Raw genomic sequence first — 21742 nt, 5'->3', positions numbered from 1 at the left:
TTTAGTCCCTTCTCTCAGACTTGACAGATGTTAGCCTTACAAGCCCTCTTGCCTCGCCTATATCTTTCATCTTCTCTGTCAAGGTTCCTATGTCATGAGGGGATCACCAGCTGTTTTAAACGACTTCAAATTGAGCCTGACCCAGACAGGTTACATTTCAGGTATACGGGTCAGGATTCTGTCCGTTACAAGGGGACCTGACTAAAACCAGCCTGAGCAGAAAGAGATTGATCAGTTCGAGGGTGAATTTAGAAGATGTGTAGAAAAGCCAAAGGACCTAGGGTCTCAGGGATGGAAACCAGGGCCTCCCTGTCACTAGGACCTTCTCTCCATCCAGGTTTCAACATAGTTTGTCCTTACTTTTCACTGCATGGCCAGGCGTCCCCAAATTACGGCCCACGGGCCGCATGTGGCCCCCTGAGGCCATTTATCCGGCCCCTGCCGCACTTCCGGAAGGGGCACCTCTTTCACTGGTGGTCAGTGAGAGGAGCACTGTATGTGGCGGCCCTCCAACGGTCTGAGGGACAGTGAACTGGCCCCCTGTGTAAAAAGTTTGGGGACCCCTGAGCAGGCAGGCCTTTACAACACCTCCAACTTCCCAGCAGCCCGAGAGACACATCCTCTCAAGATGAGCAACGCCATCAGAAAGAGATCTGTGCGCCACTTCCCAGGAGGGACGCTGATTAACACTGCTGAGACCTTATGCCCATGTCATAGCCCAGCAAATAATAGGCAATTAATAAATTCTTTGGAGTGAATGAATACAGTTATAAAGGCCCATGTGACAGACACAGCCCTCTATCTTGAGATACTAATTCGTGCATCCCAGCTTCTGAAAGATGTCTCCTTTCAGCGTCTTGAGGAATCAGCCTCTGAGCCTGCAAGATGGACAGCTTTAGTGAATTCAGCAAGGCTTATTAGTTGCTGCCCTGGGAGCCCTCCTGGACAACAGCCAGCTCCACTTCCTCAGATGGCCACCTGAACTATACTATTGATGAAACATTTGTCTCCCCCCATCCACCTTGATCTCTACACTGAGACCTTAATTATGAAATATATATTTTTCAAACTCTCTTTACCATATTGTTATGGAGTAATTGTCAGAGAAGATCTTATTGTCTCCGTTGAATAGCCAGGGAAGTTCAGGCATGTATTAGGTGTGTCAGGGTTTTCCAAGAGATGTTTTCCAGAACAAAAGACCCCTTGGTGATCCATGAAAAGGAATTCTGTAGTCAATTATGATCAGGAAATCTCTGATTGATTCATTTAATACACCTTAGTATAATAAACGTTCTAAAAGAAACCTTAGTTAAGAAAACTGCATGGCCCTGGCTGGTTGGCTCAGTGGTAGAGCATCAGCCTGGCGTGCAGGAGTCCCGGGTTCAATTCCCGGCCAGGGCACACAGGAGAAGCGCCCATCTGCTTCTCCACCCCTCCCCCTCTCCTTCCTCTCTGTCTCTCTCTTCCCCTCCTGCAGCCAAGGCTCCACTGGAGCAAAAGTTGGTCCGGGCGCTGAGGATGGCTCTGTGGCCTCTGCCTCAGGCGCTAGAGTGGCCCTGGTTGCAGCAGAGCAGCAACGCCCCAGATGGGCAGAGCATTGCCCCCTGCTGGGCATGCCAGGTGGATCCCAGTTGGGCGCATGCGGGAGTCTGTCTGACTGCCTCCCCGTTTCCAACTTCAGAAAAATACAAAAAAAAAAAAAAAAAAAAAAAAAAAAAAGAAAGAAAGAAAACTACATGGTCTGAAACCTGTTGAATATTGATCAACTTGCTAACCCCCCCCCCCCCGCTTCTACATACATCTCTTGTTCCCTCCTGTATTTCTGGACCATCTGTCTCTTTCCACCTAAGACTAGTCCCTTCATCTGTGCTCAGCCCCCTATCCCCACCCCCATTCTCAGGAATCTTCTATTTTATTTATTTATTTATTTTTTATTTATTCATTATAGAGAGGAGAGGGAGAGACAAAGAGAGGGACAGAGAGAGAGAGAGGAGAGAGAGAAGGGGGGAGGAGCTGGAAGCATCAACTCCCATATGTGCCTTGACCAGGCAAGCCCAGGGTTTCGAACCGGTGACCTCAGCATTTCCAGGTTGATGCTTTATCCACTGCGCCACCACAGGTCAGGCAGGAATCTTCTATTTTTATCTCTTTCTGCAGTAACATTTTCTCTCTCTGGATCTTTCCCATCAGCTTTTAGACAAACTCAGTAGTCTCTTGCTTTCAACGTGGTCAATGGACCAGCAGCATCGATATCACCCAGGAGCCTGTTAGAAACGCAGTCTCAGGCTCCACCCCAGCCTGCTCAATTACCTGCCGTTTAACACGATCCCCAGGTGATCCGTATGCACATTAAAGTTTTAGAAGCCTAGCTCTAAACCACAACTAGGTTTCATCTAATCTCTGCTAAAAAAACAGCCATTTTCCCAGATTTTTTCCCTCCCTCCTTCCCTCTTGCAAACATTAACATTTCCCCAGACTAGTTTTCTAAGAATTCTCCTCTATTAACACTGGAGAAAGTCACTGGTCTCACCGTGGTGACAGCACCTGGCTCTGTAAATTTTGTACTAGGTGAGGTAGTCAGATCAGAGTGCAGAGTCCCACTTATAGCGGACATTGAGCTTTTCTTTGTTGCAGAAATGACATTTTCAGAGAGTGACAGTCATTTTCCCGTTTGTTTGCAGACTCTTCGTTCCTGGAATTGCAAGGGGCTGACCCTACAACTACAGTTTCAAGGCTCCTTTGCCAACTGGGTGCTGCCCATGGGAAGCACAGGGACAGTTAGGGGTGAGAGGAAAGGGAGTGTCTCCACTGAGGTGGCTCCACCTCTGTGTTGGTCCTGCTCCTGGACTGTTAACATAGCCTCCTGCCCTTGCCTTCAGCCCTAGGGATGGGAGCGGCTCTCTGTTCTTACTAAGAACAGATGGGGGCAGCTGCAGTTCTTACTAAGCTCTAGGTTGCCTCACCATCCCTTGTCTGGCTTTTTGGTTTTTATAATACCTCGTTTCCCATACCTGGTGTTTTCCTGAGTGGACCCTGACTGATACATAGAGGTATCAGAAAATGGGAGTTGGTGAGTGTTGGGGAAACAGCTGTGTTAGGCTTGCTCGCTTGCACTTTGCATGATTAGTGCGTGAGCACATGTCAGAGCCACGTGTACATAGTCTACGGCAGGGGTCCCTAAACTACGACTTGTGGGCCGCATGCGGCCCCCTGAGGCCAGTTATCCGGCCCCTGCCCGCACTTCCGGAAGGGGCACCTCTTTCATTGGTGGTCAGTGAGAGGAGTACTGTATGTGGCAGCGCTGCAAAGCGCGGCGTCGCTCACATACAGTACTACTTTCGGTGACACAGGACACACGCGTCACAGCTCCGGAAGCGCGTCATATCACTTGTTACGGCTAGCAGTGATGTAAAGCCAGGAGCCACGGCCAGGGCCACTATCAAAGCCGCCCAGCCCATGCAGGTTCGCATTGGATTCGGACAGTCGGTAAAGAAACAACGGAGCCACATACTGGTGGGCCATAGTCTTTAATCCTAGCTTGCACCCGGCAGGCAAGTAAAAACACACACTGGGCTCCAAAACCCAATCACATTCAGTGCTCACAAAGCCACTGACTTATCCGAGTTTCCTAGAATCAAAGGTTTCTAGCTCACCAGTTTTATTCTCCTCAGTTCCCCATCTCCTTCCTTATCCCAGATACAAACTCTGTACAAATTGGCATCTCACTCAGCACTCCGCCATCTTGGCTGCTTCTCCTGGCCTCCTTCACGTGGCCTCTTCCCGCTGCTGGCTCTACTCTCTCTGCTCTCTCATGCTAACCTCAGGAACCAAGAGCACAAACTCTGTTCTGCTCCCATTTTATATTGTAGCTTCACAACCTCTAATCCAATATACAAAATAGGGATGTCTCTAGTAGAGTCATTCTCTGAGGCATGATTGGATTGTACCACCCCACATCAAAAAAGGGTGGGAAAGGCTTAATCCCAAAACCAAGCCCCAGGCTACAAGGATTCTCAACACACATTAATATCACCTGGGCAACGGCCTCTTCATGGGCAGCGTCATATTTAACAAAGTGAGCATAATATACTCTATCTGCCCAACAAGTGACAAATATGGAACCGGACATTGACCATCTCATTAGCCAAAAGCAGGCCCATAGTTCCCATTGAAATACTACTGGTCAGTTTGTTTATTTAAATTTATTTGTTCTTTATTTTAAATATTGTATTTGTTCCCGTTTTGTTTTTTTACTTTAAAATAAGATATGTGCAGTGTGCATAGGGATTTGTTCATAGTTTTTTTTATAGTCCGGCCTGGCCTTCCAACGGTCTGAGGGACAGTGAACTGGCCCCCTGTGTAAAAAGTTTGGGGACCCCTGGACTACGGTAAGGCTGCTGGTGCTTTGACTCAGGGTGGATTGCGGATTGCCTGCCCGCCACTGCAAGAGGCCAGTTTGCTGTTTGTTTGCCTGCTGCCATGAGAAGGGATTTCCCCTTGCCAATTTGCTTGTCCACCTGAGCGAAAAGCTATTAAACAGGAATGGCCTGACACTTTCCGGCTCCACAGTTCCTATACCGTCTGCCCGAATCCAAAGTGAACCTGCCTGGCCTCGGCCACCGGCATGACAGGGAGGAAAAATATTTGAGAAATAGATGAACACTACTTGGCTTGGTAGAGTACCTTGAAGTCAAGGCACATCAGGGAAAGTAATGGTGACCAGGAAGTGAAGGCTGGCATGAGCTCTTATCTCCCATCAGTCTACCAGCGCTTCCCTTTGAATGCTAATGTCCTCCACCCTGGGGTGCGTGGGAAAGGTTTACAAATAGAGAAAAGGTCGAGTTGCAAAGGACAGTCCAGCTCCCTGTACAGGAGTGATTGGTTCTCTCTGGTTGTTGTCACTAAGTCACAACAAGTCAGTGTAGTTGTGCAGTTGCCTAGGGTGGGGGTCAGAGGAGATGTCCCACAACAGAAACCTCTTCTTTTGGGAACAGCTTCTTTCGGCTGCATCCATAGCCCGTCTGGGTTGGGGCAGCTGCTGAATTGTCACAGTTCGTGGCCCGGGGCCTATTGTCAAATGTCAATATTTTCTCAGTCATCCCACACCGTTGAGCTATATAGCTCACCCTGGCATCTGTCCCTTGTCCCTGGGGGCGGGAGGCAGGCAATTCTTTCATACACAATGGGGAAAGATACAAGAGAGACTGCCTTTTCTCCTCCAAGACTGGTCAAGTAGCAGCACTCTGAATAATGCCATTTCAAATAGAGAAAAGAACAGAATTCTAGAGTCACACTTCTGGGACAGTCAGACACCAAAGTTTACCAAGGATGATTTTTGCAGGCTGATTCTGTAATGAAAGGTAAGCCTCAATATCTGAAATAAAGAAAATGCATTTATTCAGAATATTGCATGAGTAATTGGTTAAAATTCATCACCCTTCAACTGTCCCACGATCAAGACAAGAGAATGATACCGGGCCTCAAATGTAGCCCGTCCTGAGACTGACAGCGCAGGACGGACTTCTCTCTGGTTTCTCTGGAGGCTGAATCCAGAACTGGGGTGTGGCCCTCGGGGATCCGCGGGACTGGGGTTGGGGGCGTGGCCCGAGGTGAAAGCCCTCTCCAGAAAGGAACGCGTCTCCACCTTTCCACGTGAAGGAGCTGCTTGGCACGAAAGTGGAGTGGGTGGAGCTTTGGGCCGAGACTTGAGGCCCCCACTTGTCCGCCCAGTGGGAGAAAGTATCCCAACACTCACCTGGTTGCCATGGGAATCGTGGAGCTCAGCTGGGGGGTAATTACTCCTGATAGAAGATAGACTCACAAACGTACTCTCTGAGCCACAGCATTTCAGACCCTCATAAACGTGGAACACTTGCCCTTTAGTCCCTGGGTTGAAAAGTGAAGCCTGATTCTTTTAATAAATCTCATTGACTTTAATTTTCTTCATCTATTCCTCTAGGAACTTAGCACCCAGAAATGTCTCTTCAGATAAAGTTCCTTAGCTTATGTGTTGAAAAAATTTTCCCTGGTTAGGAAAAGGTGTTTTTGTTTGTTTTTAGCTTTAATTTTCTTAAATTACAAATATGATCCTTCTCAAACAACTATTGATGCCAGGAAAAGATATTGTTTACAATTCCTTCCCTTCCAAGGAGGCAGTGCCTAGTAACCAGAAAACCTTGGGTTTGTTGAGTGCAAAGCAGCTTCGCTGTAACTACTGACTCCCTTGCCCAGGAGGATGGAGTTAGAGATAGAGATGAGAATGCAAGATTGTAGAGGCGGGCAGAGGAGTCTGTGCTTCAGGGAGAGACAGAGATGCCAGAGGCCCTGGGCCACCCTGGACCAGGTGGACGAGGCCAAGCCAAGCAAGGCTGACATCTGCAGGGGGAGCTGCACAGTGACCCAGAGGTCAGTGAATAGGATGGTTTGGGAGAAAAGATATGTTTAGTAAGATTATTTGGAGTAAAGTACTGTGCACTGGACAATGTAAATGTGACTTTTGTTCCCCTTAAAAAGCCTAAACTCTAAAAATTTTAGACTCTGGAATAAAAAATCCATATTTCTGTATTGCACAACAGAGTCTGTTTTCTTTTGGAGAGTCGGTTAAAGTAGTACCTTGTTCTGAGATGGAGGTAGGAAGGGGCAGCCCCTATCTTTGGGGTTCAGTCACATCTTGGTTATATGTTTTTTTGTTTGTTTGTTGTTGTTGTTTTAAGTGAGAGAAGACAGAGAGACAGATTCCTGCATGTGCCCTGACCGGGACCTACCCGGCAACCCCTATTTGGGGCCGGTGCTCGAATTAATTGAGCTATTTTCAGTGCCAGCTGGGTGTTGACACTTGGATCAACCAAGCTATCCTTAATGCCTGGAACCAATGCTTGAACCAATCAAGCCATTTGCTGTGAGAGGGGAAGAAGGAGATAAGAGGGAGGGGGAGGAGAAGAGAAGCAGATGGTTGCTTCTCATGTACACCCTGACCGGGGGTCCAACCCAAGACATCCACATGCAGGGCTGATGTTCTATCCACTGAGCCAACTGACCAGGGCCATATGTGTTATATACACATTGTAAATATTCAATACATATAGAAACGTGCTAAGTGAAAAGTGAAATGTGCACTCCCCTTGTTTAGATTAAACTGTTTAAGGTTAGCCTATCCACAACTATAGTTTGGTGTGTCTCCTTTGATGTTTTTCTAAGTATTTGTGGACAGATACAAGATTGATGATTTGGCTCATAAAGAATTTGAAGGGGACAATTTTCCTTTAAAATTCTGAAGGTAATAATTCTCCATTGAGTACTTCTTCTTTATCACGTTAATATTTTTAGAATAGTTTATACATGCTTGGCTTGTTGAATTGTTGGGGCTCAATACAAAGTGCCTGGAAATATCCCACAATGGCATATTGATTACACCTTCACCCTCCCTTGTTTCCTTGAATGCAGGAAATTTCCCATACGACAGGTGTCATCCCCACACCTGGAAGACACCCTTTATTGCTAGAATTAAACAACTTGGAGCCAGTCTGTATAAGCAAGACTTCTTACCTCTTTTCTAATTGACTACTTTGTTTAAATTCCTTATTAATGAATACTCAAACCTTGCTTACAGTCCCTTCTAATGAGCACTAACTTTTCCATCCCTCTTTGTCTTGTCAATTCTTGAGACAAATTTATTGTTTCTTTGTCTAAAAAGTATGAAAAAGATGTCTGGTTTGATCATTGAGCCTCATATTATGATCAGAGCATCATATTGTGATTCTATCTGCACATATTAAATTGATTTTTCCCCCCTGGTAATAAAGTCTGTGTCAATTTTATTGTTTTATTATTAGTCTAGCCATAAGAACTAAAGCAGGGTGGAGAGGGAGGGAATTCTCCTCCTCAACAAATTCAAAAGATAAAAAGGACATGAAAGTAAATCTCAAGGCTGATACTTCAAGCTGCTTGGTTTCCTTCAATGATAGCAACCTTGTCATGGTTTCTTATGTGTCTTTCCATACAGATTCTGCAATATCTGAATGTTTACAAATACATGTACATACGCTTGTTGAACCTTTTGAAATTGCTATTTATGATGTTTTTTTAAAAATTAGCATTTTTGGCCCTGGCTGGTTTGCTCAGTGGTAGAGCGTTGGCCTGGCGTGCAGGAGTCCCGGGTTCAATTCCCGGCCAGGGCACACAGGAGAAGCACCCATCTGCTTCTCCACTCCTCCCCCTCTCCTTCCTCTCTGTCTCTCTCTTCCCCTCCCACAGCCGAAGCTCCACTGGAACAAAGTTGGCCCAGGCGCTGAGGGTGGCTCCATGGCTTCCTCCTCGGGCATTGGAATGGCTCTGGTTGCAACAGAGCGACGCCCCAGATGGGCAGAGCATGGCCCCCTGGTGGGCGTGCCGGGTGGATCCTGGTCGGGCGCATGCAGGAGTCTGTCTGACTGCTTCTCTGTTTCCAACTTCAGAAAAATACAAAAAAAAAAAAAAAAAAAAAAAAAGCATTTTCACGAGGTTCAACCTAATATATATGTATATGTAAATATAATTTTTTAAAAATAATTTTATTTTTTTAATGGGGCGACATCAATAAATCAGGATACATATATTCAAAGATAACAAGTCCAGGCTATCTTGTCGTTCAATTATGTTGCATACCCATCACCCAAAGTCAGATTGTCCTCTGTCACCTTCTATCTAGTTTTCTTTGTGCCCCTCCCCTCCCCCTTTCCCTCTCCCTTTCCCCCCTCCTCCTGTAACCACCACACTCTTATCAATGTCTCTTAGTCTCACTTTTATGTCCCACCTACGTATGGAATAATGCAGTTCCTGTTTTTTTCTGATTTACTTTAAATATAATTTTTAATCACACTAATGGTAGCATGCTAAATACACTGTGTACTTTGATTTCTCACTTAATAAAAAATCTTGAGAGCTTCCCTTTTTTTTTTTGATGCTTTTATTGATTTTAGCAAGACAGTTTCCTGGAGAGCAAAAGAGACAGGAACATTGAACTGTTCCTGGATGTGCCCTGACCAGGGATCGAACCAGCAACCTCTGTACTTCAGGATGATGCTCTAAGCTTCCCATATTCTTATGATAGAGCTGCCTCATCTTTTTATTTTGTGCCTATTTGTTTTCATGGAAAATTATAATTTTAAAATTTATAGGCCCTGGCCAGTTGGCTCAGTGGTAGAGCATCAGCCTGGCATGTGGAAGTCCTGGGTTTGATTTCTGATCAGGGCACTCAGGAGAAGTGACCATCTGCTTGTCCTCCCCTCTCCCTCTTTCTCACTCCTCCCCTCCCAGAGCCATGGCTTAAATAAGCAGTTTGGCCCTGGCCAATGAGGATGACTCCATGACCTTGCCTCAGGTGCTGAAATAGCTAGGTTGCCAAGCAATGAAGCAGCAGCCCCAGATTGGCAGAGCATTGCCCTGTAGGGGGCTTGCCTAGTGGATCCTGGTCCTGGCGCATGCTAGAGTCTGTCTCTGCCTCCCTGCCTCCCACCTCTCACTTAAAGAAAAACAACAACTTATAGCCTGACTAGGCGGTGGCGCAGTGGGTAGTGTTGGACTAGGATGCCGAGGACCCAGGTTCGAGACCCTGAGGTCACCAGCTTGAGTGCAGGCTCATCTGGTTTGAGCAAAAGCCCACCAGCTTGGACCCAAGGTCGCTGCCTCGAACAAGGGGTTACTCGGTCTGCTAAAGGCCCGCGGTCAAGGCACATATGAGAAAGCAATCAATGAACAACTAAGGTGTCGCAACTAAAAACTGATGATTGATGCTTCTCATTTCTCTCCATTCCTGCCTGTCTATCCCTATCTATCTATTCCTCTCTCTGACTCTCTCTCTTTCCCTGTAAAAAAAACACACAAACCAACAAAAACAAAAACAATTTATATACAGTAAACTGAATCTTACTTCCAATGTACATTTCTGTGAGTTTTAACACATGTATAGATCTGTATTCCTACCAGGATAATCAGGAAACAAAAACTTTGAACATATCTTTGTTATCACCACCAATGACAAAGACAGAATACTATTGGAAGGTACCCCAAGATCTCCCCTCAACCCCCTCCCATTTCTGTGCCTTTCCTGCAGCTCAAGACAATATTTTTCTTGACTTCTAACACCTAACGTTAGTTTTGCCTCCATGGAATCATGTAGTATACATTCTTTTGCTTGCCATCTTTTGCTCCTAGATTTATTCCTACAGTCATGTGACTACATTAAAGCAATAAATTGCACAATATTTCATTATATAATAGCATTTTTGACATGCAGAATTAAAAAAACCTTTCACATAGATTGATAAATGAAGCTACATTTTTTGGTAATGATTTCTGAATTTTGCGTTATACTTAGGCCTTGAGCACTCTAAGATCTTCCCATGTTTTCTTCTAGTACTTTAATATTATATTTTAGGTGTGAGGAAAGACTCCAACTGTTTTATTATTCAAGATACCAATTTATTGTCCAAATACTCATTTAATCCTTACAGGAAGTTTATGATGGCTTCTTTTTGCAGATGAAGAAACTGAAATATGCTGAAGTTAAGTAATTTTGCCATTATAGAATTAATTAATGGCAAAGCTAGAATCTGAATCCAGCCAGTTGAGTTTAATGTCTTTGTGCTTATTCATTATACTACCCAGCCTTTCCACATTGGAGGAACCCACCCACACATCTTGAATATGAGGCAAGTGATTTTTTTTAACAACACAAACACAGTGTTCAAATGTTTGAGGAGTGAATTTGTTTCTTTAGGAGTCTGATTATCAAGTGGTTACTTAGTAAGGAGCAAGGAATTTACCACCTTCTCACCTCCATTTCATCAACCCTTGGATTCCCAAGAGGCCTCAAGCTTGAAGTAAGATTTTTTTTCCCTCAGTGCAGTGTTGGGTTTTCCAGTCAAATGATTCTTTTCATTAAATTGTTGAGTAATCAGCTGTGTAAACAGCCCTAGGTCATGTAGCATAAACAATCATAGAACTGTTAAAAATTAAATAGAGCCACTTCCAAAAATTGAGCAGGGTGTGTCTTAGAGAAGAAAAGGAAGTGTTAAACAGATACAGTGGGAGACCAGGACAAGAGCCAGGAGGCCTGTGCTCAGTTTCCAGTTCTGTCTCTGAGATTAGATGACTTTGGGAAAGTTATTTTTTATGCACTTTTTTTGTGTGTGTGTGCCTTTTTGTGAAACATGGGCAGTAGCAATAATAAGGTAGTCCCTCAGTTTCTCCTAGTTTACTTTCTTTTCTTCTTCTTCTTCTTCTTCTTCTTTAGACCGAGACAGAAAGAGAGTCAGAGAGAGTCAGAGAGAGGGACAGCTAGGAAGGGAGATAAGAGAAGCATCAATTCTTTGTTACAGCACCTTAGTTGTTCATTGATTGCTTTCTCCCATGTGCCTTGACCTGGGGTGGGGGGTGGGGGTAGGGGTCTACAGCATAATGAGTGACCCTTTGCTCAAGCCAGCGACCTTGGGCTCAAGCTGGTGAACCTTGCTCAAACCAGATAAGGCTGCGCTCATCAGAGTTTCAAACCTGGGTCCTCTGTGTCCCAGTCCAAAGCTCTATCCACTGCACTACCACCTGGTCAGGCTGAAACCTTTTCTTTAAAGCCTTTCCTATCTTTATTTTCAATTTAATTTCCATTGCAGATAGAAGGTAAACTAGGAGAACTTGACAGACACGGAGGACCCAGGTTCGAAACCCTGAGGTCGCCTGGTTGGCCACGGGGTCATGGGCTTGAGCGTGGGCTCATCCGGCTACGCTGGTCGCTGGCTTGAGCCCAAGGTCTCTGGCTTGAGCAAGCGGTCACTCACTCTGCTGTAGCCCCCAGGTCAAGGGCAGAGACCTAGTTGTTAAATTATTTGAATCCCCCCACTGGGCAGATGTCCAAATGATTGAGATCTTCCAATATCATTCTGAAACATTTGGACCCTAGGAGCCTAGTGTCAGGCTCTCTCTCTTCTGGGGAGCAGTAGGAGTGCTAGGCACTGAAGATAACAAAATCCTATGCACAAATACCTAACAAAAGTACACTGTGCTTCAGAGCCCACGGCAGGGTCTCTGATCTCCCCTTCTCCCACCCCCATGTTCACACACGCGGGTCTTCGCTGTGGGCCCGCCAGTTTTTCCACGCTCAGCATTAGTAGCATCCTCCCCGTCTTCCTTCGCAGTGCCGAAGCCCGGGTGCACGCCCAGCAGTGCTCAGACACGCTCCGGCCGGGGCTCTGAGCGCATCTCTGCACGCCGTGGGTGTGCGCAGCGCAGCAGCCTGCGTCTCCTTCCACACTCCGGCGTCCGGGAGCGACACCGAGCGCGCATGTGCTGGCCCGACCTCGCGCTGTCCCCTACGGCGCTCCGTAGAGCTCCCTAGGCTAGCTCCACGTAAGCGGCGCAGGCGCCTTTGCCACACGGTTCACCTGCTGCCGTTGTCGCCGCCGCCGCCGCCGCCGGGGCTGGATGGGGGGCCGAGGCCAAACAGTGGCACCCAGAAGAAAGAGACGCGGCGGCGGCGACGCCGACACCCACAGGACGAGAGTCCCGATCGGCCCCCGAGCCCAAGGAGAAGGCGGCGAGGCCCGGTCCCCGCCGTCCCTGGTGTAGAGAAGCCGCCGTCGCTGCCGCGGCTGGGTCTCCCCGGGCACTCGCCCCTCAGGTCTCATTCATACTCAGGACCCCCCGCGCTGCGCCATGTTCACGAAACTGAAGCAAAAGATCAGAGAGGAGCAGCAGCAGCTCCAGCAGGCGCTGGCCTCGACCCAGGTACTATGGCTGCCGCTCTCCCCTGGTTCCGACACCCCTGGACACCGGCTCCGGGGCAGAGAGGAGAAGTTCTAACGTGACCCTTGACCTCTGACCCGAGGATGCCCCCCCTAGCCCCGGACTGCGAATGAGCTCTAGTTCGCCCAGGTCCTCCATCAGTCCTGACCCCGGTCCCTCATCCCAGGACTCCGTTCAGGAGAGTGGATGGGGGTGGCCGATCCGCAGTGACAGCTGATCTCTGTTAGAGGTTTCCCTAATGCCGGACCCCGGCTCGAGAATAAGATGCCATGTTCTGACCCATCTCGAAGATTCTCCCGTCCAGCCGAGTTCCCAGCTCAGGAAAACCTGGGTCCCTTGTAACGTCTGACCTTTTGAATGACGTCCCCGCCCCTATCCCCGACCCGCGATTGAGTACCGAGGGGCCAGCATCCCGCAGGACCCAGATAGAAGTCTGATTCCAAACCCTTGTCCAGGGGCGAGGGCCGCAGTCGAGCCATTGCAGGCCAGACTGCTTGCTGGAGCGCTGAGACCTGAAAGGGGTGGCGGTGTGGCCGGTGTCCAGCGCCCGAGGCTGTCACGAGTTAGCCACTTCGCATAACTTGGTTGATCCGGTGCAGGCGGCGGAGGGGGGCTGATAACTCTGAGGCCGGCCGGGCTTGTGCCTGTCCACATCCCAGCTTTTCCTTCTTCAAGAGCCTTGTTACGTTTATTTTTCGCGAGTACTGTTGCTTCAGGAAATGAGTTTCCTGGAAAAGGGAGGGGGGCGTGTTAATTAAAGAAACCCTCTCCTAAGCACCAATGAGAGTGTTTTCATGCTGGCAGCACGTGGTCTTGTGGTCTAGTCTACAGTGAAGATGAGAGTTTCCGCTGTTTTCTCTCAGCCTTTCTGAATCAACAGATTGAGCACATCTTCCTCTTAATTTTAGTTTTTACAGGGAAGGCTGAGTTTTGACTAATTTGGCATTTCTAATACATTTTTACTTTACTTATTTTTAGAGAGGAGAGAGACAGAGAGGGAGAGAGAGGAGAGAGAGACAGAGAGAGAGAAGGGGGGAGGAGCTGGAAGCATCAACTCCCATATGTGCCTTGACCAGGCAAGCCCAGGGTTTTGAACCGGCGACCTCAGCATTTCCAGGTCGACGCTTTATCCACTGCGCCACCACAGGTCAGGCCTCTAATACATTTTTAACATAACATTTAGATAACTTTTAAACATCTAATTGACAGGCATTAAACAACTGTTGCATTGAATTTGTTCAGATCTGTTAAAATGAAGTTGTCCTCTTAAACTTAAAGCTGGTTTGGAGGTAAACAGTGCTTGAAATACACTGCAACATGACCTTGAAGGCTTGTTCATTCATTCTCCCCTGTAAAATGTAAATAGCGACTAAAATTTATTTTATTTTTTTCAATTCCAAGTGTATTTATTTACTCCCCCCCTTTTTATTGAATTTACTGTGGCGACACTTCAACAAAACTATACAGATTTCAGGTGCATAATTCTACAGTGACTAAAATTTAAATAGTAAATATGTATTTTACTTTTCATACCATTTACTGCAGGCTTTTTTCTTACTTTACAAAGCACAGTTATTTAAGAAACAAAGCATGTGGGGAAGTGGCCCTTTACTATTATTGTTAGTGAATGTGAGACATTTATTAACACTTGGGAATGTGTAAAAGATTTAGCCACATGGATTTTCATTTCATTGTTTTTTAATAGATGAAAATTGACTAATAATTTTCAACAGAAATGGAAAGTTGTATCAGGTAGTCAACAGTTAAATTATGTAGCCTTTAAAAATGCCAGAATTTATTGTGTTCTTACTATGTGCCATGTATTTTGTTTATTATTTTACATGGGTTATTTTATTTAATTGTGCATAAAACTACAAAGTAGATAATCTTTTAAAAAATTCTTTCCATTGATTGGGGGGGGGAGAGAGAAAGTGAGAGAAAGGGAGGGAGGGAGAGAGAGGAAACAGGAGGAAGGAAGGGAAAAAGAGAAGCATCAACTCTTTGCTCCTCTTGTGTATTCATTGTGTACTCATTGATTGCTTCTCTTACATGACCAGAGGAATGGAGCCTCCATCTCAGTGCACCAGATCCACACTTTATCTGCTGAGCCACCCGGCTAGGGCTGAGATAGTCTTTTATAGATGAAGGAGTGAGACTCAAAGAAGTAAGCTGCCTAATGTCACACAGCTAGTGTTAGAACCTACAGAAAAGTATTAGTAACACACAAAGATACTTGTTTTATGAGTACAGATTAAAAAGCAGCACGTGATCTCAGTTTTGTGGGAAAAATATGTATATCAGTATATTTATACAGACAGCGGATATAGTTTAAGAAGGATATGCTCAAAGGTGCTGGTGAGATGAGTATTCTTTTTTTTTTTTTTTTGTAATGTTTAGTTTTTCTTCATGGAAATGAATTGCTTTTATGCATTAGCAAAGGGAGGTTGTTTTTAAAATAATAGTAAAGAGCTAGTTAGAAGCTAACACATTAGAGTTCCCAGTTTTGATAGGTTGGTGTCTCTGATAATACAGTGTATCTGGATCAAATAAAAATCACTTTGTGTACAAAAGATTTAAAACATTCATCTTTGGTAATATGTATATTTATCCAGAATGCAAAAGGAAATCATTACTGATCAACAACTGATAGAAACTGGATTCCCTTCTGGTCTCAGATTTTTATCTGTACAGAACCCTTTAGGGATGAGTACTTCTGGATTATTGCTCTCAGAGTTAAGGATTTATTTCACGCTTGAATTAAAAAACAAAACCAAAAAACTTTTTGGATGACAATCCTTTTGCAACAGATTACACAAATTCTTGTTTTCTTAATTAAGCAACGGCTCTTGAATTTGTATACGGTATTATTATTTCTTCATTTTTAGTACAAATATTGTGTTGAAGGCACCATGCCCTCAAGAATTTAATAGGGTGTGAAAGGCCTTTGTCCCACTCAAGTGGATTTATTTGTTCTTGGTCTAGGTTGAAAATATTCCCTCAAATGATTGTACGTGTTTCTTCCTTATCTGTGTTGCAGATGAGAAGTCTAATTCCAAACCTTTCTTCATTGGTAGTTAACCTGACTTTGAATATTCTCCTTTTACCTTGATTTTAGAAAATTTCTAGTTTTTTTCTTTCTCTCTTTTTTATTTCTTTGCATTTATTTTTAGCCCCTCTATTGTTGTTTTTTAAAGTGAGACTAGGGGAGATACAGAGACAGACTCTACTTGGGCCCTGACCAGGATCCATCCAGCAATCCCAATCTCGAGCTGATGCTCTGCCCATCTAGGGTCACTGGCAAACAGCTATTTTTAGCGCCTGAGGCAGAGGCTCGAGGGAGCCATGCTTAGCACCAAGGGCTGATGTACTTGAATCCATCGAGTCATGGCTGTGGGAGGTGAAGATGGGAGGGGGAGAAGCAGATGGTTGCCTCTCTTGTGTGCCCTGACTGGGAATTGAACCTGGGACTTCCACATGCCGGGTCAACACTGTACCACTAAGCCAACTGGCCAGGGCCTTCTTTTCCTTAAAAATAAAATCTTATTAGTCATTCTGGATAAGTTTTTTGTATACCCTAAGTTTCTTTTTTAATAGTGAAAACAAGTGGGTTGGGATTAGCTTTTTTTTTTCTCTTTCAATGAAAGAATAAATTAGGTCAGAAAATATGGCATCTTATGTCATAAAGATTAAGGCTCTATAAAACTTTTGTTTTAGAGGTGTCTGTGTATGAAATGATTTCTTTTAATTTTTCTGTTTATATATTTTTTGTTCCACTTATTTATACGTTTATTGGTTGTTTTCTTGTATGTGTCCTGCCCAGGGATCCTACCTGAAACCTTGGCATATTGAGGTGATTCTCTAACCATCTGAGCTACCTAGCCAGGCATTTTTTTTTTCTTTTAATTTTAACTGTGAGTCCCAGTGGTTGGTAAAAAACACTTGAGAAACAGTGATGTAAAGAATATTGGGGAAGTGGGTCAGGGTATCCGAAGACCTGTTGCCAGCCCCGATCTTGCAATATGCGACCTGGACAAGCATTCTGAGCTTCGTGTTTTCTCATCAGGAAATTGGGGATGATACTATCTGCCCTGCTTACCTTTCAGATTGCTTGTGAGGATCAAAAGAGATAAAGTATTTGAAAGCATTTGTAATTATAGAGCACTTGTTTATTTAACAGAGCCTGCTAAGATGCTCTGCTGGGTGTTGTATTTGCATGAAAGGGTAGATGTAGTCTCTGTGCCATGGGGTTGAGAGACATGGTGGTAGTGTTCTCAGGGTGTTGCTGCTGCATAGAAGAAGGTGTTTCTGGAGAGGGTTAGTCTGGGTGACATCTGAGTCGAGTTTTGAGGGATAATGAAAAGTCATGGTATATATTGACAAGGCGTACAAGCCTTATTATTCCTAAAGATCACTGTATTTTTCTTTCTTTCTTCCCCCCCCCCTTCTTTTCCAAATGAGAGGAGGGGAGATAGAGAGACGGACTCCGGCATGCACCTCAGCCGGGATCCACGTGGCAACCCCTGCCCGTGGCTGTTGCTCTGCCTGTCTGGGGCTATCCTTGCAATCAGCTGTTCTTTTTTAGTGCCTGACGTAGAGGGTCCACTGAGCCCCACTGCCCGGGGCTGATGCATTCAAACCAATTGAGCCATGGCTGGGTGGGAGGGGGGAGAAGAGGGAGGGAGAGGGGTGGAGAAGCACATGGTCTCTTCTCCTGTGTGCTCTGACCAGTAATTGAACCCGAGACACCCGCACGCCGGGGTAATGCTGTACCACTGAGCCAGCCGGCCAGGGCTGTGTTACTTTTCTAATGTTGCATAACCAATTATCATAACCTTAGTGCCTAATAACCCAGTTAATATTTCACAACCTGTATGTCACAAGTCTGGCATAGCGTGACAGGGTTCTCTGCTCAGGATCTTGGAAGGCTAAGATCAAGGTGTCATCCAGACTGTTCTCATCTGGAGGTTAGGCTTCGCTTCCACGCTCACATGGTTGTGGTAGAATTTAGTCCTTTGTGGTTCTAGGACTGAGGTCCTTATTTCTTGCTGGTTGTTGAAAGGAACCACTTTCGGCTCCTAAGAGCTGCCCGAAGTGCCTGGCCCGTTGGCACTTGGCTTTCCTCAGGCGGCGGGAATGGGTCTCTTTTTCTGCCTCAGCCTCTGCACTCATATTTGAAGGGTTGTGTGATCAGGTTTGACCCATCCAGCCTGATCTCCTTTTGATTAATTCATAGTCAACTGATTATGCCTTAAATATACCTGCAAAATCCCTATTTCTATGTAAGGTCAGCTAATCAGGGGAGTGGTATTAGATTCACAAGGCAAGGGTCACTTGGGGTCATTTTAGAACTCTGTATACTGCCGTGACTAAATGATTTTTCTTATACTGAAATTGGGGCTTTTGGTCTCATGATAATAATCATCAGTCAGTTGGCAATAAAAATATTAATTGTGAACTTTGATACAGCCATCAGGTTTCTTGACAAATAGCTTAGAAATCTGTCTCAGAATTCTCCTGGCTATGAGAATTAATTAGACCAAGTTTATTTTGAAGGATTCTCAATCCTTTTATACTTTGAAGTGAGGATAGCCTATTAAAGATCCAGGATTTTGGGCTATATGCTCAAGTACAGTTAGTTTTTTATGCTTTTTTCTTTTTTTAGTGCGAGAGACACACGGACAGACGGACAGGAAGGGCGAGAGATGAGAAGCATCACCTGTAGTTGTATAACCTTAGTTATTCATTGATTGCTTCTCATACGTGCCTTGACCAGGGGGCTCCAGCCAAGCCGATGACCCCTTGCTCAAGCCAGCATCCTTGGGCTCAAGCCAGTGACCATGGGATTGTGTCTATGACTCCACGCTCAAGCTGGCAACCCTGTACTCAAGCTGGTGAGCCTGCACTCAAGCCAGATGAGCCCGCACTCAAGCTGGCAACCTCGGGGTTTTGAACCTGGGTCCTCAGAGTCCCAGGTCGATGCTCTGTCCACTGTACCACCGGTGTTCAGGCTTTTATGCATGTTTTATGCTTGGTAGTCCCATGCCTTCTCTCCTGTGATCTGTACTCTTGCAACTCCAGAGGAAAACTTTCAAGTTATCAGGCCAAACCTTGCCAGGTAGTACTACCTTTCTGAGGACAATGTGTTTTAGAACCTAGTCTTCAAATTTATAAACCCCAACATTTGATTTTGCCATTTATCCAAAACTGGGAGGCCAAGGTAAAAAGACACAGTGACCTTTTAAAAAATTCACAGTGAGGGTATACTTTTCAAGTGACTGGAAGGTCACTCTAGAATAGCCCTTTCTGGGCAATTGGAGAGCAGAAAGCTGAATTCTTAGCCCAAAGATTACTTGGCGATGATGGAATCACAGCAGAGAGGTTTGGTTAAGGGCTATTGTAGCCTAGTAGTACTTTTCTAATTACTTTCCTATCTTTTTTGCCCTGCTCAGTGGCCCATTTATTAAAGGAGGTATTACATTTAACTTGAAAAGTAGATAGGCGTGGAGCTCCTCCCTCTCACAGCAGTAGCCTTTGAAGTGTCTACAACCTTTGCTTTGGGATGACGCTCTAACCAACTGAGCTATCGGACCAGGCCAGGGCTTGAAGTGTCTATAACCTTTGAAGCTGGCCTGGATGGAAGTCCATGGCTCTAGGTGTGGGAAGGGCTTACTGAATTTCTCTCAACCAGTGAAAACTATTTCTGAAGTGCTCTGAACATTAGCGGTTTAGTCTCAGTCCTGCATAAACACAGTCCAGTGACTGCTTTCCGCCCCCATTTTCTAAGCACAATATTGACATCTAGTCATACATTTTCTAGATATTTAAGACATTGATACAGCTTTAGCTTTATTTCACATTCAATTGTTTTCTTGTTTCAAATTTTAAGACCTTACTGTTTCTGTTTTAATCCTGGGAAAAGATATCTTATTCCTGAGGGTAACTTCTGCATATAGCTAATTCTATTACCTATTGACTTCCTGGTTCATCTTTTAAAAGTTATATGTGTGTTGGAATACTTAGTTTTAAGCAACAGAACTCAGTCTAGCTAGTTAAGCAGAAAAAGAATTTATTAAAGAATAGTTGGGCCTGACCGATGGTGGTGCAGTGGATAAAGCATAGACATGGAACGCTGAGGTTACCAGTTTGAAACCCTGGGCTTGCCGGGTCAAGGCACATATGGAAGTTGATGCTTCCTGCTCCTCCCCCTTTTCTTTCTCTCTCTTCTCTCCAAAATGAATGAATAAAATATTAAAAAAAGAAAGAAAAAAGAATAGCTTGTAACTTCCGGAGTTTCCAGGACAGCCTGCAAGTCTGGGCTGACTGCTATGGCCAGTCATACTGGGAGGACTGCACTGGGAGGAGTGTGCTGCTGGGTCAGCTGGGCGCAGCGTTGGGCCTCACTGCGCAGGCACTGGGCGGTGCCTGCGTAAGGCTGTCTCCACGCTTGTCAGCTGATGGACTTGAATTCTGCATGTTTATTTCCTCACATCACTCACTTATGACTCAGAGTCTCATGTGGGTGTGTTCATTGGTGGAGCCCAGATCAGCGGCCCTAGGTGCAAAGAAGACTGGGTCAGTAAGTTTTCTTAGTTCCAACTTATGGACTTGTTAGAGCTGTTTAGAAAAAAAGGATATTAAATTTTTTTTTTTTTTTTTTTTTTACAGAGGCAGAGATAGACAGGGACAGACAGACAGGAACAGAGAGAGATGAGAAGCATCAATCATCAGTTTCTCGTTGCGCGCCGCAACTTCTTAGTTGTTCATTGATTGCTTTCTCACATGTGCCTTGACCGTGGGCCTTCAGCAGACTGAGTAACCCCTTGCTGGAGCCAGCGACCTTGGGTCCAAGCTGGCGAGCTCTTTGCTCAAACCACATGAGCCCGCGCGCGACCTCGGAGTCTCGAACCTGGGTACTTCCGCATCCCAGTCCGACGCTCTATCCACTGCGCCACCGCCTGGTCAGGCAGGATATTAAATTTTTGCCATATTTTCTTTTTATTATCTGGTTTTGTGGCAGAGACAGAGAGAGTCAGAGAGAGGGACAAATAGGGACAGACAGACAGGAATGGAGAGAGATGAGAAACATCAATTCTTCGTTGTGGTTCCTTAGTTGTTCATTGATTGCTTTCTCATATGTGCCTTGACCGGGGTGCTAGAGCAGACTGAGTGACCCCTTGATCAAGCCAGTGACCTTGGGCTCAAGCTGGTGAGCCTTGCTCAAACCAGATGAGCCCACACTCAAGATGGCGACCTTGGGGTCTTGAACCTGGGTCCTCCACATCCCAGTCCGACGCTCTATCCACTGCGCCACTGCCTGGTCAGGCTGCTATATTTTCTTGATGTTTTCCCCTTCTTCCCAATAAAATTGTTCCTTTTGATTTCTGTTTTTGACATAAAAATAATCTCTCATATTTTCTTTTATATTTTAATTTTTAAAGATTGTGTAAATCTTTAATATAGCTGAAGTACGAAGTGAGGGTCTGAGTGGTGTCTGTTCCCTCATATGGATGGCCATTTGTCCCAGCACCATTTATTGGATTTTTTTTTTTTTTTTTGTATTTTTCTGAAGCTGGAAACGGGGAGAGACAGTCAGACAGACTCCCGCATGCGCCCGACCGGGATCCACCCGGCACGCCCACCAGGGGCCGATGCTCTGCCCCTCCGGGGCGTCGCTCTGTTGGGACCAGAGCCACTCTAGCGCCTGAGGCAGAGGCCAAGGAGCCATCCCCAGTGCCTGGGCCATCTTTGCTCCAATGGAGCTTCGGCTGCGGGAGGGGAAGAGAGAGACAGAGAGGAAGGAGAGGGGGAGGGGTGGAGAAGCAGATGGGCGCTTCTCCTGTGTGCCCTGGCCAGGAATCGAACCCGGGACTTCTGCACACCAGGCTGACGCTCTACCACTGAGCCAACCGGCCAGGGCCCATTGATTGGATTTTTAAAAATTTATTTTTCAATTATAGTTTACATTCAC

General features: G+C 45.5%; 1 protein-coding gene across 4 annotated transcripts in view; it reads left to right on the top strand.

Annotated features, from left to right (window-relative positions):
* Positions 1-12098: 12098 nt before the first annotated feature.
* GOLGA4 (golgin A4) overlaps positions 12099-21742 on the top strand; it is a 97046-nt gene continuing 87402 nt past the window's right edge. For 2 of the 4 annotated variants that reach the window (XM_066245687.1, XM_066245684.1), the window contains exon 1: positions 12099-12756. In XM_066245687.1, coding sequence (XP_066101784.1) covers positions 12685-12756 — 72 coding nt within the window. In that variant the 5' untranslated portion in view covers positions 12099-12684. The remainder of the gene's footprint in view (positions 12757-21742) is intronic. The other 2 variants (XM_066245686.1, XM_066245688.1) reach the window with 2 other exon arrangements.

This window comes from Saccopteryx bilineata, chromosome 10, assembly GCF_036850765.1.
Source record: "Saccopteryx bilineata isolate mSacBil1 chromosome 10, mSacBil1_pri_phased_curated, whole genome shotgun sequence".
Classification (NCBI taxonomy): Eukaryota; Metazoa; Chordata; class Mammalia; order Chiroptera; family Emballonuridae; genus Saccopteryx; species Saccopteryx bilineata.
This window is presented reverse-complemented; position numbering and strand designations above follow the sequence as displayed.